The sequence below is a fragment of the Phalacrocorax aristotelis genome, chromosome 3, assembly GCF_949628215.1.
Source record: "Phalacrocorax aristotelis chromosome 3, bGulAri2.1, whole genome shotgun sequence".
Taxonomy (NCBI): domain Eukaryota; kingdom Metazoa; phylum Chordata; class Aves; order Suliformes; family Phalacrocoracidae; genus Phalacrocorax; species Phalacrocorax aristotelis.
In genome coordinates, this window is record NC_134278.1 from 75625229 (window position 1) to 75651602 (window position 26374).

Here is a 26374-nt window from a genome sequence, read left to right on the forward strand (position 1 = left end):
AGCTGTGCTACCATTTGAAAAGAAAGAGGACGTAGACACTTGTTGACTGCAATGCCAAAAATGGGATTCCCTGACTTTGCTGGTGACTTTTATGCTGGAAGCTCTTTCTGGTCTCCTGTGTGTCGTATGTGTTAGCCAGATGGTGTTATTCAGTGCTCTGTAACTTTAAATTGATCTTGGGTAGAGTGAGGAATACAGGTCTGTGGAAGCAGTGACTGTTTGGAAGTGTCCCCCCCCAACCCCAAAGCATTACTAAGGTTATGAGAGTAATAAAAAAACCCCATCCAAATATTAGAAGTCACACGGTTAACCACCTGTAAAATTATGCTGTAAAACTTAACAACTACTTTTCTTGGTGGGGAAATGCCTAGACATTCAGAGTTTGCTTTATCTTCTCTGAGCTCTGCTCAGCTCTTCTTAAAATTGTCCTTTTTTTTTGTAAGAAAACTAATCAGTTGCTTGTTAAGACATTTTAGGATGAGCAGCAACTACTGTTTACCTCAATCTTGACTAATCTTCACATTCCAAGTTACACTATATATGACAGGAAACAACACACAGTTCTCTATGCTTCTGATGCTGCCAGGCTTTCCCCGCATTGCTTCAAATTACATGGAATGAAAGAGGTCTCTGAGAAAACAAAACAAAGTGGTACTCACTCACTCTAGATATGTGGTGGAGCAAGACAAGACATCAGAAGAAATCTTCCAATTTCCTGACAAACCCATATTGAAAAAAGTAAAAATAGAAATATTTGAAGCAATGTTTACAGAGTATTTCTAATAATGAAAATGGGGAATTGTAAATTTTAGTGATAATGTTTTACTGGAATGATCTTGTGCCATTCTTAACGCTGTAGCTGTTTACAGAACTTGCTTGTATGCACAGGAACAGAATATTAACTTATGAAGTTATTCCATCCCCGTTCTTTAATCTCATTGACAGGTCACTTAATTGGTCACTATTTGCAATTCCTCAATCCACAATCAAGTGCTAAACAATGCAGTACAAATTCTAATGACATGACAGCTACAGTTAAACTGTGCTACATGATGGTAACTGAACTAGATAACATACCTGTTTGATGTGATTGAAAGAGTAGCCTCTGTTACTTTTAAAAATTATTAGTTTTAAATCAAAAAGCAAACTAGAAAGATGAATCTCTACCTTTTATAACTGTCTGTTCTAATTTTTCTTCACTGTATGATGTTTTAAAGTTTAAAAGAGTACAAAGGAAAAAAGCTTTCCAAGACTAATCATGAGAGATTAGATCTAAAAAAGGCCATAAATGAACAGCTAATCATTCTCTAGAACAGATTCTTCCCACCTGAGCAAAAACAGCATAACATGCAAGGAGGTTCTATCATTATTAAGATCTTGGAGCCACTGTGAATTGCTTAGAATATCAAACAACCAAAGCAGAGTACCAGACAAATGGAAGTAGCCAATGCCAAAAGTGTCATTAAGGCAAAAGGAAATTCCCAGTTAAGATTCCCACTAGCTTTTTCCTTCTGTCTGATGATCAAAGTTTAAACACCAGCCACAACTGCTTCATCAGAAATAATTATAATGTGACATAATTTTGTTAAATATTAATTTCATATTTCTTTTCAGAAGCTAGGTTTATATTTCTAGGGACATAGCTTGTAGGGCACACAACCATTCATTGGGAACCAAAAATATATCTTTTCAAATGCTTGAGAAAAACATGTTTTAATTTGGTTTTTTAGACACAGTCAAATGCACGAGTCCATAAAAAATCTAAAAATTTTACTCAAGTCCTAAATACACCTCTAACTTATAACAAGAGATTAGTTGCACTGGTATTAGTAAGATAATGTGTTCTTGTGGTTTTAATATTTCTGCGCAATTTCCATAGGTACCATATATGCATATGTGCAAAAACACCTTCTTAACTTACTGAAGAAGCTTTGAAAAATTGAGTCTCCTGATTGCTGCCAATCAAATATTTCTGCAACTTCCATTTATGATAACCTGCCTTTGGTAATAGCAAACAATCACATAATTTTAATATTGAAACATTAAATAAAAAGTGTGACTGAGCTGGAGTTTCAAATTTGTTTTATCTGGTTTGGGTGACTATTTTAAACAAGCCCATATAATAAGGAAACTCAGATATGAATACTATGCCACTCCTAAAAACCTAATAATTTTCCTTACTCATCTCGGCATATTCAAATAGAATGTTTTGGCTACAGAAGTCTGAAAAGCAAAAATACATGAGAAAAATTAATGGCGAAGTCTCACTGCAACTGCATAATGAATACTAAAATGAAATGAAAGTCTATTAAAGGGGTGATATTGTTCACAAAAATATCACAAGGTAAAAAGCCATAGAAAATACAGTTGTGCTACAGTAGCACCTTTAAATGAATAGGATTTCTCTGCTGCCTGCAGACATTGCAAAATCCATCTTTTGCTGCATTGTGTATATGCATGTATTGTTGTCTCTGTAAAATCACAGGAAATTTTCAATAAAGAGATAAAATGGAGAAACTGTGAAAAATGTATGCAATGAATTAATGTAGCAGGATCAGGGTTATTTAAAAACAGTAATAATAGTACTCGAGGTTAAGTGCTGCATTTGAGAAGATTGTACAAGGGGGGAAGATAAACCATACACAAAAAAATGTAAAAGAACACATATACACAGAAAATAGAAATGCTACATTAATAGCTAAGTGCTGGAGAACCAATATACTACAAAGAAAATATGGAGGGAATTAACTGAAGCTAGCTGTACTCAGAAGTTTAAAGATAAATAAGAAATTTTGGCCCAAGAATTGAGCATTGTCTTCTGTTTTAAAGCAGAGATAGTTGAAAATATCTGAGAAAGAAAGACTGAAATACTTCTTTACTTGCTTGATAAGAGCTCTGAAGACTTTACTTCAAATGTGGTTTTTATAGAATTTCGTAAGGAAGGGGTGAGAGGATGAAACCACAAGACAAACAATAGAATTGAAGTAGTATAAGAAGGCATGGAAAACCCACATGCACCTACACACACATAGAAAGCACAGTTATGCATCGTTAGTTCTGAGAAAGACTCCTACAGGGAGTAGGTTTGTCCAAAGGACAGAGGATAAAACAGCACTGAAGAACTAGTATGCATACAAAGGTCTCTGGATCTCAGCGATGGTGACTTGCTTCCCCACTTTAATACACATTCCAGGGAAAATACAATAAAATAATAGTGAGATTTATGGGGCATAAAATGTCAATGACCTTTGCTAAGAGAAAAATGAAAGGTAAAGTACTTAGTGACTGAAACCTTTCCTGATTCTCTTTTATTCCAATATTAATGATGTATATGGAGGCAGTTGGACAGTTTCCTTCCCTTTACACAATGCTATGCTTCAAATGCCACAGTTTTCATGAAAATTTTCAACCATAGCAACTGCAGAATGGGTCTGATTACAGTATGGCCTATGTCATTTCCAGACTTTCCAAAGAGCTGGGAGATGGCTCAAACGTTTGGGAGCTCTGAAATCATGTACTGTTGGAACTAGACAGATTTCTTTTTTAAACGTTAAGTTGAATGTTTCTTTCCTCATAAAATGTCCACAGTGATTTTGTGACATGGTGGCTAGTTTGTCCTGTGTTATCATGAGGTATCAGCAGTCATTTTATAAGCAGCTGGCTATTCGAAGGAAAAAGATTATCTAATCAAATTCTGGCAGTGGGAAATCACAAGGGAGGAGAAAGAACTAATGTCACTCTGAGGTAGCACTGGCTTTCTGTAAAGCAGTATTTAGAAAGACACCAGGCATATGAACTCTCCTTAGGTTTATGTATGTTAGTCACTGACAGCATATAAGCATTTTGAAATATTGCACTTATTAGATTTTGTCTGTTTCACCTGGCTTTTATTTGGGACTATCTCTAGAGCAGCCTGCTATAGATTGGAATGAGCAGAGAGTCAAGCAGATATGGAGAAAGTTGTTGACGGCACATCTCACCAATTTATTCTCTTCAAAACCAAGTGGACTGGGAAGAGGGTAGAAAAAAGACCTTTTTCTTGGATGAGGAGCATTTTAAAAATTGACATCTTCCTTCTTTAACTGAGTCATAACGTCATAAGAAAAACAGGGCCATTATTCAGGTTCAGGTTTCCTCACTATGCATTCAATCTGTTATTTTGGATTAGGGGAAATAATTAGTGTGATTTATACACTTTGGTTCAGCATCTGCCTTTTTTACACAACCACATTGTTGACTCAAGATCAGATTGTGATCCATTGCAGTTCCCAGATCCTCTTTTGCCATGTTGCTGCCTCTCTAAACTTTTATTCTCCCATAACGTACAGCTGCTTGTACTTGTCTAAGTATAGAAACTTTTCATTTATCCTTACTGAATTGCTATCAAGTTCCAAACTGTTTGCTGCCCTCCAGCTACATAGCCTATGCAAATTTAACAACCTTACACTATAATCATTCATCAAGGCATCACAGAAAATATTAAAACCTGTCAACCTCAGGACAGATTTGAAACATCCCTCCACTTTGATTGTGAAATGCTGATGGTCTATACACAGCTTTCCAACTAATTACATATCCACCTAATGAAATAATCATCTGATATTGTATTTCCTAGCTTGCCTATGGGAATTTTGCATGCAACAATGTGAGGAGCTTTATCAGATTCAATATAGATGACATCATCTACTTCTCTCCTGCCCACAAGTCCTGTTACTCTAACGTAACAAAGTTAGATTGACATTATAGACTCTGTTAAATCCATGCTTCCCAAGGCTTTCTTTTTTTTTGTCCTCCAGGTAATTACCAGGAGTTTGATTATTTGCTACAGTTTTTCCTCAGGAATTCAAGCCAAACCTAACGGTCTATAATTATCTGTTCCCTTTTTTCCTCTTCTCAGACATAGACTTCATGTTTTTGCCTTTTTCAAAATCTTCCCTACCCATGTTCTTGGAAGTGACCATTAATGTCAGCTGTTCCCACAGGAAAAACTTCATCGGGTTCAGCTGATTTGAAAACATGTCTCTACCCTGTCCTTTCTCCACTAGAGCTGGTATTTTTAATTCTGTTTCACTGGGTTTAGCTCTGCTAACCATCAGAGAAGGTTTGACCTTTTAAATAAAGATTGAAATAAAACAAGTGAAAACTTTTGCCTTCTTGGAGCTGTTTAATGATACATCTGCCTCTTCCACAAGAAGCCAACCAACAGCTTCCTTGAGCTTTCATGTTACTATTACTATTACTTCTTTATGGCAATCTTTCTCAATATTCTTTATATTAGAAGTATTTTATTTCATGACTTCTTGCACTTTCTGACTTTGTCCCTGTATGTTGTCTGTTTTTCTATCTGTTCTAGTGATACAGCCTACTTAAATTTTTTATGCACTGCTTTCTTACATTTCAGGTCATAAAAACAGTCATTGTCCAAGCAAGTTGGTCTTTCCTTACCCTTCCTAGTCCTCCCTTACATTGATATAATTTATCATTGTGTCCTTAATATGATTTATTTACTGAACTGAAAGATCCCTTTTTCTGGTTAGAACTGATTTTGTATCAGTTACCCAAGTTTGCCTGTTGCTACTTTCCAGAAGCCACTATTTTCCTCTTGCTTCACTTGCAGAAGTATGTTTTGTTGATTGATTTTTTGTTTGCATTTGTTTAGGCGAATTATTCTAAAAAATTCCATCTCTAAAAGAATCAAACCTTTTTATTTCAGGAATTGACCACTGGCCATCCACATGAAAGACTTTAAATACAGTTTTTTTTTCTGAAATGTAATGAAGGAGAACATGTTTGAATTACACAGATAACGTTTTTGCAATCATGAAACATTTGCAAATGTTATTAGCGCAATTTATTTCCACCATGTGTCATCTCTTCAGCAGGAATACTCTGCATGGGTTAAATGTTTTTTAATGCATTTTTGAATAGTTATATGTCGCACTCTGAAAATAAAGACTGAACTGTTCATTCTCTGTTAACTGAAATCATGTAAGAGATCTTTTGCTAATAATTAATGTCACATCCCACTGGGACAAACACTATTTGCATGGCTTATAATAAAAACAATTCAAAACCACTAATGTGTTTCCCTGAACAGTGAAAGCTTGTGATGCATGTTATGAAAACACCACTGGTGAGAACCACAGCAGCATACAAAAGCTGTTATTGTATTGCAAATTTATTACTAAGTTTATTTCCTCTTTGATTTATTTAACTCACCAATTACCAGTTGTTTTCACTCCTCTGATGACAGGATATGGTGAGTTACTAGCTCAGAGTGCTGCTACTGTTTGTCAGTGACATTTTTTTCTGTCTCCAAATCTGAAACACTTTCCTGAATAACTTTAGGTAATTACTTCATGCCCAGGAAAAGCTTCCTGTCAGTGTAAAGGATTTTAAAATATAACAGTAGATAACTGAAAACACAAAATTTGGTAGGTTCTACTCAATACACATTTGCATAAAAATTCTGCAATGACCAGGAACTCATGCAAAACATCATGGTCATGTGGCTGGGCTGTTCTTTGTACATCCAACGCTTGTACATTTAAAGCTTTCATCTACTTAATAGCTCACTCACTCTGTACACACTTGTAGTCCCACCACCCCAATTTCTAGCCACAGTTCATGATATAGCCATCCCAATTCCATCTTCATTTATACACAGATTTGGCAGGCAGTTTCCCCTTATTCTGAATACACACAGCCAAGGCACATATACTCTAATCTACACTTCTGCTCCTTTATGCCAGGTCCGCCCATCAAAGGATTTAATAATTTATAGGTTTTCCTATGGAATATGCATTTTCAGACTCTGCTAGGGATCTCTGGAGAAACCTCCACTTTACTAGCTGTTTTTCACCTGCTCACTAGGGACCAAGCAAGAAACCAGAGGTATGGTACTCCCTTACACAAAGTCATGGCTCTTAGCAGAGGAGGCAAGCTAATGTTCCTGTTGTCTCCTTCCAGATTGTTCCCACAAAATGCAGCAGTTTCTCACTCTTCAGGTCAAAAGAGGGAGTGAAGATATTGGTGTTCCTGTGTGAGTTTTGAATACTCACTAAGATCCCACCAGGTGTTCTCGGACCTCAGCTTAAGGATCCTTCCTTGTTGCCCTCCTCCTATTTATTTCTCCTCTATCTCCAGTGGGGATCTTGTGGATTTCAGTTTTGATCTTCTGGTGTTTTTTAAGATTTCAGTTTTCTAATTTCGGTCAAATGTCACCAAAAGAGTATTCCAACAACAGGCATAATAGATTTTTTTTTATTTTCAGAATGACTCTGCTCAATAAGATTTTGACATAGGCACCCTTACCATTAATCTTAAGAAATTTAAAAAAAGCGTATTTAAGAGACATACAAGAAGTTCCCTAAACAAAAGAAGGAAATATAATTTACATTCATTTTAGTTTGAAGGGAAAAGTAAATAGAAAACAAAGTCTTGTCAAGCTTTCTTTATATATTATAATGCTGCAGAACATGCCCTGTGCCTAATTTTTATTTGCAGATTATATTTAATATTAAGCACTGGCTTTAGATTGGTGGCCTAAAAGTCAATCTTTTTTAATATAACCATTTCAGGTGTGCATAAAAGACTTATCATTGTCATTATTTGGTATTACATGTGTGAGCATTCCCACCGGCATAAAGAGAAAATGAGAGGGTAAGTACAACATATGCTACTGCTCTTTGATATTTCTTAATGGAAACAATGCCCAGCTTAACCAGTCTAATTTAGTTCTCACTTAGTCTGAACAAGTGAGCCACTAGTACCTTTAAACCTTACTCTTTATCTCTTCACTTATGTCTTTTAGGTGTCAGTGGAACAGATTTTCTAGCATGGTAGTGATTGTCACCCAATTTAACATGAGAGCTCTTGGAAAGAAAATATAATTGAGTGGTATGAATAATTTAATTTTTGAGAAATATAGGGATAAAATGGAGGTAACTGAGACTCAGTTATCCACCCATGATTTTCTGCCCTTAGTCAAGGCCTCCATTCACAAATATATTACATTATCCTTATCAGAATTTTCCCTTTTCTTCTCCTTCATGATGGTTTTATGAGCACATACTGCATTCTGGTTTTCTATTCTTTTGCCTTGAATGGTAGTTGGTCATTGTTCTCCAAATCTAAGTCCCTGTTTTTCATTAAGAATATTATTACTTTACTGTGTAAGGGACATCTTTAATTTGGTCATTATATTTTCATTTTATTTTATTTTCATAGTTCGGCTTTGACTTTGCAACATTTTCTTTATTCCCTCTATTACAGCTTAGTGACCTTAATATCATTGTTAAGGTTGAGATGCAACTTCTGTTCTAAATTCACTTTCACAAGCTTATAACTTTTCCCAGATATTCTCTTTCAGGCTGCACTGGTTTTGTCTGGGAGAGAGTTAGTTTTCTTCATAGCAGCTAGTACGAGGCTGTGTGTTTTTAGACAGCTGTAACTCAGCTAAATCTAAAATCAAGCCCTGCCACAAGATTAATCCTAGATCCAGACCTTAGAGATGCCAGGATTCCCTCAAGAATTAATTTTAGTTAATTTTCTTCACAGTGGCTAGTACCGGGTTATGGGTTGCATTTGTGCTGGAAACAGTGTTGATAACAGAGGGATGTTTTCATTATTGCTGAGCAGCGCTTACACACAGGCAAGGCCTTTTCTGCTCCTCACCCCACCCCACCAGCAAGCGGGCTGGGGGTGCACAAGTAGCTGGGAGGGGGCACAGCTGGGACAGCTGACCCCAACTGACCAAAGGGATAGTCCATATCATATGCTGTCCCGTTCAGCATATAAAGCTGGGGGAAGAAGAAGGAAGGGGGAACGTTTAGAATGATGGCGTTTGTCTTCCCAAGTGACCGTTAGTCATGATGGAGCCCTGCTTTCCTGGAGATGGCTGAGCACCTGCCTGCCCATGGGAAGTAAGGAATGAATTCCTTTTTTTGCTTTGCTTGTGTGCATGGCTTTTTCTTTACCTATTAAACTGTCTTTGTCTCAACCCATGGGTTTTCTTACTTTTACCTGTCTGATTCTCTCCCCCATCCCACCTGGGGGGAGTGAGTGAGTGGCTGGGTGGAGTTTAGTTGCCAGCTGGGGTTAAACCATGACACACACTGAGGGGTTTTTATGCTTATGCTTTGTTAGAAGTGGATTTTTGTTTGAAGCTTCACAAGCATCATCTATTTGTTTAGAATTATCCAACATGAAAAGATAGCAGTTTTGCAGCAATCAAGACAGTTTTCAGATGTCTTTTTTGGACTCTGATAATTGAAAATCAGCTTTGTTTCAGCACTTCAGAATCAGCTTTGATTGTGGAATGGTGGCTTTTCTATCTCTTCAAAATGGTTTTGAAATAATAAAGTTCTGCATGTGATATTATTAAATACCTTACTGAAGTAGTACTGATGAGGAAAGTTGATCTCAGAATAACTTTGTTCCACTTAATATTATTTTTAAAAACTCTTTATTTTCTGTAAGAAAATTACATTTAGTTATATTTTAAATCTTTGTAATGCCGTTTTCCTCCCACTCTTCAAGGAGCATAGCCCAACCAGGTGCATCACAGCGTGCCCAGTCATTCTGGGTTCTATACAGTATATGCAAATAATGCAACATGTGCAATGAAAAATAAACACTTCTGTTGTACTGGTGAAAGGAAAAGAAGTTGCTTTACTTCATTCCACAGACATACTGCTGTAATTACAAAAAGGTGTCTGAAGGAGCTTTTGCTTAAAGGTGCAGTAAGAAATCCTATATAGCTGTAAGCCCAAGAGGAGCACTGGGAAGCTGTAGACAGCTTCTTGTTTGTCTTCACAGAATATATGTTCTTCAGGGAAGTGTTAATACACACTACCCCTAACTTTTCTATGGCCCCTCCCATGCTTGTACTGCGTATTTTGTGCCATTCCTTTTTTCATCACAAAGAGTTTCACAATCTCAGTGAGTAATCATTTTGTGCTTTCCACATTGAAAATGCCATTGTAGCCTTGAAAGAATGAACCAGGAGCCTGGCTGACCAACAGAGATTTTACATATTTCAGAGAGTCAAGGTAAAGCAGAGAAAGAAACTCTTCAGGCATTTCTTTGACCAATTATGGAGAAATAAAAAAAATTGCAAACATTTTTAATTGGGGTACTCCTACTAGTAAAAACCCCCCCCGTCATTATTAGTAAGTTCCAGACTGACACAAACTGCTGCTTTCCATATTTGTACTTACACAGAATAGACTTAGACCCCAAATCTCTATTGCACTTTTTTACTCTGACATCCAATGGTGTGAAGACTACAAGTGCCACAAAAGCTGAAGAAAGCAATGCTTTTTTTGGATCTATGTGAGCTGCTTACTCTATGAGCCTAGTGATTTACTTCTTAGTTGAGCTACAGGCCAGAATTATACCACACATATAATGATGACATTTTTTTCTTTAGCATTCAGAACTTTGAATTTTTTCTCTGGCTAAGCTACAAAATGCCGGTCAAGAGATTCATTCTAATCCAAGATCTTGTTGTTCTGGTCCTATCTTTTTACTCCATTGTTTCTCATTGATTAAGCAGCTCTTGCTTTTTACAATAATGCAATAATACAATCCAAAGTGCCTCAGGAGGCCTTCATATGAAACTTCATATGAAAGGCAATAAACAAGCTTACTTTGATTCATATTTATTTTCCTTTTCATTTATAAGTGGTTTTCTGCATTCAGCCCGTGTTTCTCTTTCCTGTTGAAATACAGGAAGTTTTTAGAAGATTGCTCAAATAAGCCTCTTACACAATTAGAATCCTGCCCTCGGTGGCTGCCATTCTCAAGCAGCACATCCTCTGCTGATTGCATTATTGTTACCCTTCCAGTGACGCAGTGATAGAACTGTTTATTCATACCATTAACCCCTAGTTCTGCTAATTTACAAATTTATTTGTATTTGTCTTATTGATTATAAAACTACAGTTGGTATATAAACAGTATAAGCAGGAAAGCTTAGGCACCTCTTGTGGTCTGGGACAGACTGTTATAACCAGGACTTTTCAATCTATTTCCTGAAGGAAATATAGGTTGGTTTAAAAAGGCTACACTTTTCCATCATGTGCAAAGTGTTTCTCTCTATCATAAAAGGAAGAATAATCTTACCCTATATGTAAGTGGAATATGAAGTCAGAAGACAGAGCTCAGTTTCCCATACATGCAGAAGTAACTGAGGATTCCTATAAACAGTTTATTTCTCCTTCTCTCATATGGTTGTATTCCATGCCTTTCCTGATGGGCCACATGATAAAACATTGTCCCCTGACTGTCAGACATAATTCTAGGCACTTTGTTGAAGAGGAAAGGAGTAGTACGAAGAAAGTAGTTCCAAGTCCCCTTCAGTCATAACTTCCATTATATTTAAGGCTTGACAGAATTATGAGTTCATCTAATATAATCTCTTGAGCATCATAAGCCATTAAATATCACCCAGATACTGCTACATGGAGCCCAATTATTCTAATTAGACAAGAGCACTTCAGTCGTCAAGAGACTAAACTGTAGTGTGCCACAGGCATAGACCAAAATAGACAAAGATGTCATCAAAGCCTGAAGCTCTTGCAATAACAAGGAATTTCTAGGTGAGAAATGCTCCCAAAATTCCTGGACATGGCATGTAGCTCATCAACCAACTTTGGCACAGAATGTGAAGTCCCTGCCAATGAGACCTGAGAGAAAATTTTGTCTTCTCATTCAAATCTGGTGATCAGTTTAATCCTGACCTGAGCATCAGAGTATGATATACTCAAAGGGCACTTAAGAAAAGGAATCACAGTTCACCAGAGAAAGTACTTACTTTTGGACCTTTTTTCTAAGTCTGTGTGCTAAAATCAATTTACAGTAAGCTGTGGATATTTTAAATTGTACAAGTTTTTGCATTTCATCTGCTATGAAATGTTGTTCTCTTTCCACAGGTGAAGAAATTTGAAGCCCAGGTAGCTTCAGCTCTGGAATATGAATATTGAAAGAATGAAAAAGCTGAGTCTTGGTATCTGTAATATGAAAATGGCTAGCACCCTTCCAGGGGATGGTTTGATGTAGCAGTTTACAAGGACTAAGATTTAGTTGATAAATCCTAAAATCAACTACCAATGTGATTTTAAAACCAACTCTTATTTTATCTCAGCCCTCATTGTAAAATAGGTCTCATACGCTTGCAATTTTAGCTCATTCTTATTTCAGACAAATTGCTAAAATTGGGACCATTTATCTTCTGCAAAACATTAGTTTACAAATCCCAGTATGAGCTGGTTTACATTCATAGCGACCAGTTTTATCCTTTCTAGTTCCTAGGTCCATATGTCCAGTTTTGACTTATCTTTACAAGAAGGAACCTGATTTTATCCTAGTTTTCTGTAATACAATCTCCCTGACTCAAATATAGCATTATTCTGCTATCTGTGTTCTCATGCTAGATTACAGAGACCAGCAGCCTCCATCCCTTTGTCAGGTAACTGCCCCTTTTCTCTACCTCCTAGCTCTTTCTTCCTCAGACCACACATGACAGATTTTAAGTGGTGAACTACTAGGTAAGCCACAGAATAATAAATCAAGCCAAAATACTGAAGGCATTGCACATTCAATATCAAATTTGCAATGTGCATGTGCAACAGCCATTTTCCAGATGCCTGAATGATGCAGAAATCAGGGAGAAGCTATACGTTACATAAATTAAGGGATACAGAATTTGATCACATAATATGGACACCCCATAATACTCTGGACATGACAAAACTGATAAAACTGCAAATCTAGCCCAGTTAGAGCTGAAGAGAGTCACGTTGTTTTCTAACATTATTTTACCAGCTAGTTCTCCGTGATTTGGGAGGTAAAGGAAAAAGCAGTTATTCTACCTATTGAACTAAGCACAAGTAATAGATTTGTCCTCCTTACAAAAAGTATTTGTTTTGCTTTTGCTAGTCCTATGAACTAATGTGATCTCTGTTATTAATAATGGAAACATTCTCTAGATTGTTTTATCCTCTCACTGCTGACAGCTGCTGAGTTTCATATCAGTCACCAGATCAATGAATTGCAGCACTGCAAGATATGGGCAATGGAAATAATGTACCTTGACAGCAATACATAGCTTGTTAATTGTACAGTGCTATTCTGGGGTAAACGCTTTAATAAAACACCAACATTCTACCACATCTTAAAAAGCCCCATGGTTTTACAGTTCATTTTAAACCACATAAAGTATTACCAGAAAAAAACTACAAATCCAAAACAAATTTTGGTCAGCCTGAGAAAGCCTGTCATATTTTAGCAATGAAACAACTTGCTTAGCTACCGAAGCATAATGTGTCAACAAGATGGAATTCCACTTTCTAAAGGCTAGAGTGCCCACTCAGTAGAAGAAAGCAGTACATGATTACTGCTTAGAGCTTGTGGAAGAATGCTAGAAACTCAGCATTTAGCAATAATAGAAAATGTCTGTCTCATTTTCATTCCCCTTGAAAAAACTCCCTATACGATATTACGAAACACTCCTGCTGTGAGTTGGTTTCTTAATCTCAGCAATATCTTCAGCTATTACCTTATCCATGGTAATACCTTTCCGGTGAATCTTCTTTAAAGGAAAAATTTAATGACATATGGAACCAGGACAGATACTTGAAATGTAATAACAAAGAGTAACCCTTCAATTTTACTATGGGTACTAGATAGCAGCTATCTCCTATTTCCATTTCAGTGTTTCACAAATGACATAAAGGTCTCAAGGTCTTTTCATTTCTGAATTATTCCTCTCTTTTTCAAAACCTTGGAGCCTCTTATTTCTGCTCCTGCTTCAACTTTCAGTCCCATCTTAAAACTGAGACAATATTTCAGATAATTGTGCACAGCCCTTCTCACCTATGACCTTTTATTCATCTGATTATAAAATTAAAAAGATATTTTTCAGTGCAAATATCTTCAAAGATTGTCTTGAATTACCACTCCTCTTCTTGACTGTCTTTATCTTGAAATATTGTAAAAGGTGCCTATTTTCTCTTCATGTACATTCAAGATTTTCCTGGTACTGTTAACAAACAAGCAAAGCACATCTTAAACCAAATATTTATACCCAATCTCTGTTTGAAAATAAAGTCTTTTAGGTTAGTCAGACTTTGAAACATTTTGATGAGGCAATATATATGGAATAATGTGCCAAAACCAGACACAAGAGGGATAGAAATTGCACACAGAAAGTACATGCTGATCATGACAACACATTGCGTTAGAGCTGAATTTTACAGCAAAAGACTTATAACTGCCAGGTTTGGAAACTGCTTTTCACTTCTAGACTGGGGTACTCTTATAAACTATTATGCCCTTTCATATGTATATAAATAGTTCTGAACCAGTGCAGGTCCCAGAGTGCTCTCACATAGCACTCCAACAGAGATATAAACCCCTAAAATAAAGAACCCCACTCCAGAAGTTTAGAAGGACACACCCATCTAACATAATCATAATTTGAACTATCAAAATTAAGTGAATAGGAACTTGTTGCTTGGGATTTTTGTAATTCAGACTTGTCTCCTCAAAGCAAAGTATTTTTCCCTATTATTCAGGGTTCGCATACACGCATATTATTATGTTTCACAAAGATGTCACTGAAGAAGAAACATGCATGCTAGGAAATGCATGAACAGGAGATAAAGAACCACAAAAAACAGCTTTGCAAACACAGGAATGTGTATTGCACTTCTAATGTAACTATTTTAGAGTGTCCTCTATTCTATTAAGCTTTCTGAAAAGGCAGATGATTATTAATTCTACAAATATGCTGCCATTGCTTTTGACATGTGCTTCCTTAGTCATGGACGAATGCAAGAAGAAATCAATGGGAAAAAATTGGTGGGAAGAGTGAAATTGCCTCAGGGATTTTGTTCCATGTAATACAATGGCCTAGGAATTCTATTTACAAGGAAGACACAGTATTTATATCTATTGATTTTTCAAGGACCTCTTGCAGTCTGCAGCCTTAAAATTTCACCTGTCCGAAAAGGGAACACAGCTTTTGTGGAATCCTGCCTGACGTTCTTCAATGGCATTATGCTTACAGAACAGTAAATATGGTGTAAAAGAGGTAAAATAACCCCAAATTTTGTGCTCCCTTTGAAAGGCGATAAATCTTCCTTTATCATTCAACATCTAATATACTAAGGTTGAGTACTCACTTGCAGACTGGAGTTTCACATTAGGTGATCCAAATGAAGGGCCAGGAAAACATCGATTATGACAGCTTGTTCCTAAGACCATTTAAATTGTCACCCAGACCTTAAGATAGTTTAGAGTGGTCTCAGGACCTCCATGAACCTGGCTATATCTTCAAGAGTCAGGTCTCCTAGCAAGGGATTATCAAACCACAGAGTATCTCTGGAAATACATGCTGCTTCTTGCTTACATAGACTATGCTAGGAATGAGTAACCCAATGAGGAAAAGACCAACAAAGGCTCTATCTTCACTATCCCCAATCTCCCATCTCATGCTGTTCCCAGGGGTAGGTCAACTGATATTGCATGCTGCAAAATATTTATACAGTTGTGGAGCAAGGGCTGAGATGCAATCACACATTAGTCAGTTATCATCCCACTGAAAGATATTGACAGTGGACGTTTTGCAAGACAGATGAGCTGTAGTGTATAAACCAAGCCATACTTTTTAATAAACAAGCAGTATAGTCCCTTTTGAAGCTCCATTCTAATCTGCTTTTAAGTCCAAACTTGTCTTATTATGTAGGAAATAATATGCCAGTATAATATAAAACAATTAAAAAATGTTTTATTCATAGAGCTTTTGTACACCTTGATTACCACAACTTTTCCTGTACCCAGGCCAGCTGGTACAATATGTACTGTCTTCTATGTTTTGTTGCTGTTTTGTCCTATTAAATATATCAAAATTTTATATCTGAGCACTAAAAGTTAGTAACATAGGTCTGTTGCATAGTAATGAAGGTAGAACAACAGTGTATAATGGTAATATCTCAGCAAATCAATTAATATATTTAGGGCTAAGGATAAAAAATATGAAAGATTAGGCAAGAGTGAGGTCCGTCAGTGGTACCACAACATGTGTTTGGGTGAGGACTATTCATAATCATTAAAAAGATATCTGCATGCTACTTTTCAAGTCAAAATAAACCTTTCATCTTGTCCTATTTCTTTGCCTGAAAGCCTGAATAGGTAGCAGTGTCTGACTGCAGAGGGTCCATATGGGGATGCTTACATTTAAATCCTCCTCACCTTTTTGGTACAGTTCTGTCTAGATATTTACCACGCTGTTTCTGGACCCCTCATATTGCTGTTTCCAAATTTCCTGAGTCAAAGCAAAATCCACCATCTTTAACTTTCCTAAAGGCCCTTTTAGCAAATTAAGAGCGCTTTCTTGGAGACTCACATTTAGCTATGACACTGATAGCAATGACTTTGCAAAAAGAGATTCTAGTTCCTCATTTCACATACCAGAGAAGGAAACTGAGGAAGGCAAAATGTCTGTATCCTAGCCTGGCTCAGTTATCTGTTAATTTTTCAATGCTCTTTCAGATTTGGTTGGAGCCCTTACATGCCTGGGACTGCCTCACAGAGTTTTCTTTCTGAATAATGGAATATTTATTTTGCTTCAGTCTCTGGTGGCCAGTTTGTTCTCTATTTGGTTTCTTCTGCCTCTCCTTTTCTAAAATGGCTGCTGAAAACCCTTTTCATTTACTATCTCAACTTTCTCTTGAAAACCTATCCCTTCTCCCTCCCTTCATCCATGTCGACAGTTAATCAAAATCCTCATCTACTTGACAGTTGTTAGCTACCCTTATACTGCAATTCAGACCTGAACAATCAGTTTCTTCTGTGCAGTAGACAACTATTTCTCTACAAGGGCTTTTGGGTGAATAACAGACCACTGATGTTAGATATAACTTCTGCTGTTAGCAATATGTTATCAACTCTGAACTTTAACCAAAGACAGAGGTTCAAATACCCCAAAAGAGACTCTACACACCTGAAGTACGGCTTAAAGAATGGCGCAGGCATTCATGGAGAATCTCCAGATTCACGTTTCCTTCCTTATTGCTTTGCTTACCAGCTCCACAAGGAATGTGTCTGTAACCTAAGCTGTACAGGTAAGTATTGCAAGGCATCTTTTGCTACCTTTATTTGGATGGACAAAAGGGACTTTCTTCATCTTGGGCCTTTTTTTGAGCTTGTAAATCATTGTGTATACCCATGAGGGAACCCAGAGCTCTGAAGCGGATGTTGCTGAACTGCATAAAGAAGAGTGGAAGGCCTTCACACTAAAAAAGGCCAGGTTTCATCTGCGAAAAACCTCACCAGAGTTTAACTTCCTGAATAGAAAACACTCCAAGTGATTACAGAAACAGAGTAGAAATAAATAGCTTTCCTAACTGTCTTGGTGTCTTTGCTGGTGGATCCTTACCTTCAGCCAGCTTTCTCACTGGCAGCTGACTTCAGTGCTAGGACTTCACCACAGGAAATCTGCGGCAAATCTTCCTTAATGTTACCATTTGTCACAGTGGAAAGAAAGATTCAAAGACACATGTTTTCACCCTTTTCCATTATAGATTCTGAGGAAGGGCCTTAATGCTACCAAAATTTGGCTTACAGACCAGCCTCTTTTTTCTCATTTCAGCCTCAGAGAATTGTACCCCTTAATTTTCACGATATCACATAATCCAAATCAAAGGGTGAGGTTAAACTCAAGGCTGCAGATCTGGTCACTAGCAAGCACAGCACAGAGTCCATAAAAGGAAACAGAGCAGTTTGCTAAACCAGGCAATACATCAATCCTTTACGCTACGTACACTTTATTTACAGGGCATTTGCAGATTCAGAATGGTGATGACTGAGGCTGCAAAACACAGTTTGATTTTCATCACTTCAAGGCAGAGAGCAGAGTAAAAGTTATTTGTGATTTTATCTTTTTAAACTGATCCCCAATAGTTAATCCAGAGGAATTTATTTTTGTTTACTCAGCCTTGTTTCTTATTACTTTCCCACCTTCTGCTTTATTTTATAGCCCTATGTCTGCTCAGTGAGTCTGTGGAGTACTCTGTTTTACATGTACCACTGCATGGACAGATAGGAAGCTTTACCAAGGTCGACAGATGCTAACCTACCCACAGAAGACAAGTTACTGCAACTCCTAGTTCGGCAAACAATTATTCTTCCAACGTATCTGTTTGGGCAACATCAAAACTGCAATGAAAAGTGCATTTTCCACAAGAAAGACAACAGCAAGGGCATGGTAATATTTTATAAATATAGATATTTTCTCTTCTCTCATAGCCTGCATGGAATTCGGTAATAATAGCAACCATGGAAAGAGTCACTTAGTATAAACATCAGTTAGTCACTCTGACCTAACATTTAATAGGTTGTTTTATATAGACATTTCTCTCTACATATTTCTACTTCCCCCAAAGCTTGGTTCTTGTAAGGTACCTGTTATTTCTACTGCCAAAAAAATCATTGATCCATATGATTTGACCTCTTAGCAAAAACATTTTCAAGTGTCATCTGGTTTTGTTTTCCAGAAATCCACCATTATTTGTGCATTCCCCCTGCTTAAAAGCAATTCTTCTGAGAAAACAAAAATTATCTCTATCTCTCTCTCTCCTTTTTCTATGACTTATAAAGAAAGTTGGTGTTAATAATAATGAATAGTTTGCTCAAGATCCTGTTTGTTTTTGATGAGTGCTAGAAGAAGAAAGTCAAAGCACATTTGGATTGTCATTTGCACAGTTCAATATCTTACTGTAACTACTCAGCAACTTCTTAAACCAAATAAAGCAAAGAATTCTGGAATGGACATAGCCTACACAATGAAGTCATCATTCCTAAGCCATGGTGTTATATTTAAATTGTATATTGAGCTACAGTATTCCACTCTGGTATGAAGGGCAACTCAGAGTCACTGATGGAAAAGGGAAAAAACATTTCCCCCTTTATTCTAACATTGTATAATGTAATTTGTTTTCCACACCGCTAGTAGGAAAATGTATGTTCTTACCCCACAGCCTATTCCGTTGCCTGGTTCGCATACAATTTTCCTCAATCCTGGTTCAGGAAGCAAACCCGCTCCACATCCGGGAGTTGGACACAGCACTCCTCCCATCTGCAGCACACACTCCTCAGCCCCATAGCGCTGATAGCGGTTGTACTACAATACGATAGACTGGTGTTAAACTTCTAATGGCACACAAAAAAAAACCCACAAACTTTGAGCTTGAATCTATCCCACATGATCAACTGAGCCACCCAATGTCTCACATGCTAAGTTCAGGATATTTGTCAAAACTCTAAAACTTTGCAGTGTTGTTAAATGGGGTGTCACTCCACTGCAACTCATGTCACATGCATCATTTTCTGACTTGCAGCTATCATTTTCACCACCAGATAATTTTGTGGGATATTAAGATCAAGAAAGCAGCAGAGTGTTTTTGTAAGTAACCTCAAGAACCCTTATACTGCTATAAAAAATAATTTTAAACATCATAAATATAGTCCAACAATAGATACTGACAAATGCTGTATACAGATTAAAAAGAAACCCACAAAAAAGCCCAAGGATCTATAGGTAGAAGTACAGTGTAATGTTTTAGAGCTAGAGGGTTGTAAAAATTACCCAGCCAACTTAATTTTCAAAATAAATTTCATGAAACTGATTGGAAAAATAGTTTCCTAATATACATTTATTGCAGTGTTAGGTGTAGTTTTTTTCCCAGGGTCTCCCAGGAAATTTTCTTAGTTTTTGCAGTTTTCATCTAGTTCCATCCTGATAGCCTAAAAGGCAATGGAAATGCCTCCATTTTAATGATGGAGGCACTGGCACACAGCAATATTAAATAACATGCTCACTGTGTCCTCACTGACAAAAACACCCACTCTATAATGACTGATGTCATTGCAATAACTTTCCCTGATCTAACTTGCCCTGCTTTCAGACAGAGGTAAACTGAACAAGTACAAATCATGCTGTGTACATGTAAATCACGCCCCCCCTAGAGTTCTGCGTTGGTGCAGTTCCATACTAGTGGCTATATAACCTTTGTAAACCAGGCTTCAGGTTCTCCTATAAATCTGGTCTAGTGTAGAGTGAAATAAATGAAAGCGTTTGGTCCTAACAGCCTCAAAGAAAACAGGAAAATCCAAAAGGCCGAAGAAGAAGGGGGTAGTATGAATTTTCTCCGCAAGCAGAATGACTCTATGGTGTGCTAAAGGAACAAAACAGAGCTTTATGTTACAGCACTCACAACAGTATTTAGTGCTTCATAAACTTTTCTCCTGTAACTGCTCATGAAAAACCCTGTTTCCTTTTTTCTGGGGGGGTATAACAAACAAAATATTCTCTCCCCATTCTGCACCCCTCTTCCAAAGAAATCCCCCAAAGAAAATGAAAGCAATAGGACCAAAACCTCATACATGAAGGACACAAATAAGAAGCCTAAACTACAAAGACAGGGGTTCCACTGCATATTTTCTACATACATTCAAGAAGATTCTTCCACAAATGTTACCATAACATGACATGTTACACTGGCTTTTTAAAAATAGTATGCAACTTCTTAAAACACTCTAATATATAGACAGAAATGTGTTGCATCCCAGAAAAAAACAATAGTTGACCAAACTGAAGGCATCCACCTTTGTCAATTAAAAAAAAAAACTCCAAGCAAACTCCCTCGCAAAAGAAAAGCAAAATCCAAAAGGAAAGAAAGTCTTCAAAATGTCACTGAGTGTATGAACTGCAGCCAGAAATCCTGAATTAAGGGTCTTGGATCTGGAAGATACAGGTATTTTGAGAAATGTACAAGATGTCTGCAAAGTCTCCTTGCATGTGGGGACTCAGTAAGTCAACTGATGGTTTTCTATGTTGTTGTTAATCTCGAACCTGAAGTAATGGCATAAATATTTAATGTTGGACTCCACCAATTTTCAGTAAAGTTTGTGAACCTTGCACTAAATAAAAGTGAGTGCTCTGAGTTGTTCTGCTGGTCTTGAACAGAAGTATGGGTAACCACAGCTGCAAAACTCTCTGCTGACCTAGTTTTTCTTCAGAGCAGGGACCTGAAGGTGAGGACAGCAATTGTCTTACCCTGTTAAGAGGGAATGTTGTGCTGGAAGTGGCATTGTTAACAGCTTCTTATTACGGAGGCAAACACCAGTGACATTGTAGCTGAGATTCTGTCAGCATTTCCATTATAAATTCTCAGCTGAAAGAAAGGATATGCTTTCCAGTCATTAACTTAGCATAAAAGGGCATGGAAAGATTCCTCCTGTTTCCTGTTTCCTCTTTTTTTTTTTTTTTTTTTTTTAAAGACACAAAAATGGAAGGTAGGTAAGATGGGAATCAATCTGTCTTGTCAGAAAAAGTTGCAGAAAGGAAACATCCAGTCCACCTACTGGTAAGGTAGACAAAGTCGTCGTATTCTCTCCATGAAATTTGCCATTTTATACTGGTTCAGCACAAGACTCATGCCAAATCAGAACAGTACTCTCATCAGTGATTTTCACACTAACAAAGCCAAACAAATAATCAATTTGAAGACAGGAAAGATCCTACTAAATGCATTTGCACATTTTGACATCTAGTTACCAGCCTGTTTTCTACCTTCAGAGTCCAGATACATTTATAAGATATCATTTTCCAATTTCTTTTTCCCTGTGCCTGCACACTAGCTCACTTAAAACCCAGCAACGAACTAAAACATGTAGCAGCAAAACATACACGTTTGCTGCCAAAACACAGTCATACATAACATAGGCGGATTTATATTCTGTGGCCCAAAACAGACTCATTTTACATTAAAGGTGCATTTATAAAAGGCTTGTAAAGGACCAGTGTCGTGGTTTAGCGGCAGCTCCGCCCCACACAGTCGCTCGCTCACTCCCCCACCGGTAGATGGGGAAGAGAATCAGAAGGGTAACGCTCGTGGGTTGGGATAAGAACAGTTTAATAATGAAAATTAAAAGAAACAACAGTAGAAATGCAATGTAAAGGAGAACAACGAGAGGCGCAAAGCCCCGGGGGAGGGGGGAAGGGAGGGGAGAGGGGGAACGAACCGCCGGAACAAACCGCACGCGCCGCAGCCGCCCGCCGACCCGACGCCGCGCCGCCTGCGCGCTGCCACTGCCCCCCCTCAATATACTGGTCATGGTGTCACATGGTATGGAATGAACCTGCCATTGGCCAGTCGGGGTCAGCCGCCCCCACCATGGCCCTGCCCCTCCCAGCCCCCCCGCCACGCCACGCGGCAGAGCGCGGGAAGCTGGAAAGGTAGCTGACCCCCACAGTGAGGAGAATTAACCCCTTCTCAGCCAAAACCAGCACATTCTCCACCCCTTATTCCATACCACTTACACCATGCTCAGGTCCCATATGATGCAATACAACCGTACCAACCACCACCCCTCCCCTTCCCATCCTTTAACATAATACACAGACATCATTCCCTTAGTTCATGGATCTTCCCTGTAAAATGTCCATTAAAATGTCCATTGAGTTCACGCAGTCCATGACTCTGGGCTCCATCTGTTGTATCAGTCTTTCCGGGTGGGAGAGATGGTGTGTGGCGTTGGGTTGCTGCATACCGAGTCAGTCATCGTTCCATCACTGCTGCACGGCTTGTTTCATAGTTGATCTTCCATGGGTTGGGAGGCTCGTACTCTGATATCATTGATACAACACAGAGGTGACACACAGTATTATATAGCAGTTCACATTGTGCCATTCAGTTCATTGACTATTTTCACCCAAAATCAAATCCCCTTGAGGCACACATCGGATTTCTCCATCCTCCCGCATCACCCACCAAGTGCACCCAGGTCCTCGAGCAAAAACAATCCCACGAATGGGTTTGCCTTTGCCAGAGGCAGGAAGAACCCAGACTGTTTTGCCCAGCATACTTTTTCTGTGCACTACAGGGACTCTATCCCCTTCCACAGTATGTAGGATTTCTGACTGGGCAGGGCCAGCTCGCCTGGCAGATCCCCTCGTGTTGACTAACCACGTGGCTTTTGCTAAATGTGTATCCCAGTGCTTGAATGTTCCACCCCCCATTGCTCTCAGTGTGGTTTTTAACAGTCCATTGTACCTTTCAATTTTCCCAGAGGCTGGTGCGTGATAGGGGATGTGATACACCCACTCAATGCCGTGCTCTTTGGCCCAGGTGTCTATGAGGCTATTTCGGAAATGAGTCCCATTGTCTGACTCAATCCTCTCTGGGGTGCCATGTCACCACAGGACTTGTTTCTCAAGACCCAGGATAGTGTTCCGGGCAGTGGCGTGGGGGACAGGATATGTTTCCAGCCAGCCAGTCGTTGTTTCTACCATTGTAAGCACATGGCGCTTGCCTTGGCGGGTCTGTGGGAGTGTGATATAGTCAATTTGCCAGGCCTCCCCATATTTATATTTCAGCCATCGTCCCCCATACCACAGAGGCTTTACCCGCTTCGCTTGCTTGATTGCAGCGCATGTGTCACATTCGTGGATAACCTGTGCAATAATATCCATGGTCAAGTCCACCCCTCGATCACGAGCCCACCTGTATGTTGCATCTCTCCCTTGATGGCCTGAGGTGTCATGGGCCCACCGAGCTAGAAATAGTTCACCCTTATGCTGCCAGTCCAGATCCACCTCAGCCACTTCAATCTTGGCAGCCCGATCTACCTGCTGGTTGTTTCGATGTTCTTCAGTGGCCCGACTCTTGGGGACGTGAGCATCCACATGCCGTACCTTTACAACCAGTTTCTCTACCCGGGCAGCAATATCTTGCCACAATGTGGCAGCCCAGATGGGTTTGCCTCTGCGCTGCCAGTTGCTTTGCTTCCATTGCTGCAGCCAGCCCCACAAGGCATTTGCCACCATCCACGAGTCAGTATAGAGATAGAGCACTGGCCACTTTTCCCGTTCAGCGATGTCTAAGGCCAGCTGGATGGCCTTTACCTCTGCAAACTGGCTCGATTCACCTTCTCCTTCAGCAGTTTCTGCTACTTGTCGTGTAGGACTCCATACAGCAGCCTTCCATCTCCGGTGCTTTCCCACAAGGCGACAGGACCCATCAGTGAACAGGGCATATTGCTTCTCATCTTCTGGCAGTTTGTTATACAGTGGGGCTTCTTCAGCACGTGTCACCTCCTCCTCTGGTGATAATCCAAAATCTTTGCCTTCTGGCCAGTCCATAATCACTTCCAAGATTCCTGGGCGACTGGGGTTTCCTACTCGAGCCCGCTGGGTGATCAGTGCAACCCATTTACTCCACGTAGCATCAGTTGCATGGTGTGTAGAGGGGATGTTTCCTTTGAACATCCAGCCCAGCACTGGCAGTCGGGGTGCCAGGAGCAACTGTGCTTCGGTACCAACCACTTCTGAAGCAGCTCGAACCCCTTCATATGCTGCCAATATCTCTTTTTCAGTTGGAGTATAGCGGGCTTCAGACCCTCTGTATCCCCGACTCCAAAACCCTAGGGGTCGACCCCGGGTCTCCCCAGGTGCTTTCTGCCAGAGACTCCAGGTAGGGCCATTCTCCCCGGCTGCAGTGTAGAGCACATTTTTTACATCTTGTCCTGCCCGGACTGGCCCAAGAGCTACTGCATGGACTATTTCTCGTTTAATCTGTTCAAAGGCTTGTCGTTGCTCAGGGCCCCATTTGAAATCATTCTTTTTCCGGGTCACTTGATAGAGAGGGCTCACGATCAGACTGTAATTTGGAATATGCATTCTCCAAAAACCCACAACGCCCAAGAAAGCTTGTGTTTCCTTTTTGCTAGTTGGTGGAGACATGGCTGCTATTTTGTTGATCACATCCATTGGAATCTGACGACGACCGTCTTGCCATTTAATTCCTAAGAACTGGATTTCTCGTGCAGGTCCCTTCACCTTACTTTGTTTTATGGCAAAACCAGCTTTCAGAAGGATTTGGACTATTTTCTCACCTTTCTCAAAAACTTCTTCTGCTGTGCTGCCCCACACAATGATGTCATCAATGTATTGAAGGTGTTCTGGAGCTTCTCCCTGTTCCAGTACAGTCTGAATCAGTCCATGGCAAATGGTAGGACTGTGTTTCCACCCCTGGGGCAGTCGATTCCAGGTGTACTGGACGCCCCTCCATGTGAAAGCAAACTGTGGCCTGCACTCTGCTGCCAGAGGGATTGAGAAGAATGCATTAGCAATATCAATTGTGGCATACCACTTGGCCGCCTTTGACTCCAGTTCGTATTGAAGTTCTAGCATGTCTGGCACAGCAGCACTCAACGGTGGAGTGACTTCATTCAGGCCACGATAGTCTACTGTTAGTCTCCACTCTCCATTAGACTTCCGGACTGGCCATATGGGACTGTTAAAGGGTGAGTGGGTCTTACTGATGACTCCTTGGCTCCTCAGTTGGTGAATGAGTTTATGGATGGGGATCAGAGAGTCTCTGTTGGTGCGATATTGCCGCCGGTGCACTGTTGTGGTGGCGATTGGCACCTGTTGTTCTTTGACCTTCAGCAACCCCACCACAGAAGGGTCCTTTGAGAGACCGGGCAAGGTAGACAGCTGTTCAGTTTCCTCCGTCTCCAAGGCAGCTACACCAAAAGCCCACTTGTAACCTTTTGGGTCCTTGAAATACCCTCTCCTGAGGTAGTCTATACCAAGGATGCACGGAGCCTCTGGGCCAGTCACAATGGGGTGCTTCTGCCACTCATTGCCAGTTAGGCTCACTTCGGCCTCCAATACAGTTAGCTCTTGAGATCCCCCTGTCACTCCAGCAATGCTGATGGGTTCTGCCCCTATATAGTTTGATGGCATTAAGGTGCACTGTGCGCCGGTGTCCACTAAAGCTTTATACTCCTGTGGGTCGGACGTGCCAGGCCATCGGATCCACACAGTCCAGTAAGCCCGGTTATCCCTTTCCTCCACCCGGCTGGAGGCAGGGCCCCTCTAGTCCTGATCATGGCAGTCACAACTCACTTCCTGTAAATGTGAATCAGGAGTCCCTCTATTACACTTAGAAATAAAATCTGCGCTTCTACTCCTCTGTCTGGGGACTTGCTCGCTGGAAACTGGAGCAGCAGCTTTCCTGGAAGAGCCTCCCTCAGTGACTGTTCTTCCTTGCAGTTCATGTACTCGTGCCTGTAGGGTCGAAGTAGGCTTGCCATCCCACCTCATCATGTCCTCTCCGTGGTCACGCAGGTAGAACCATAGGGTGGCCCGTGGTGTGTATCCCCTTCTTTGAGCCAAAGGACGCTTATTCCTAACAGCTGAGACACTGCTCTGTCGAGGTGGGGAGTAGGACAGATCTTCTTTGAGTTGCTGGACCTCTTGGGATAGTTTCTCCACAGCAGAGACAAGCGAGGAAGAGATATT

The 26374-nt window shown here is 39.6% G+C and overlaps 1 protein-coding gene across 2 annotated transcripts in view; it reads right to left on the reverse strand.

Moving 5' to 3' along the window:
- The window catches only part of PRKN (parkin RBR E3 ubiquitin protein ligase), a 783437-nt gene that overhangs the window by 99175 nt on the left and 657888 nt on the right, over positions 1–26374 (reverse strand). For both annotated transcript variants that reach the window (XM_075088053.1, XM_075088052.1), the window contains exon 9: positions 19037–19186. In XM_075088053.1, the coding sequence (XP_074944154.1) occupies positions 19037–19186 (150 nt within the window). The remainder of the gene's footprint in view (positions 1–19036; positions 19187–26374) is intronic.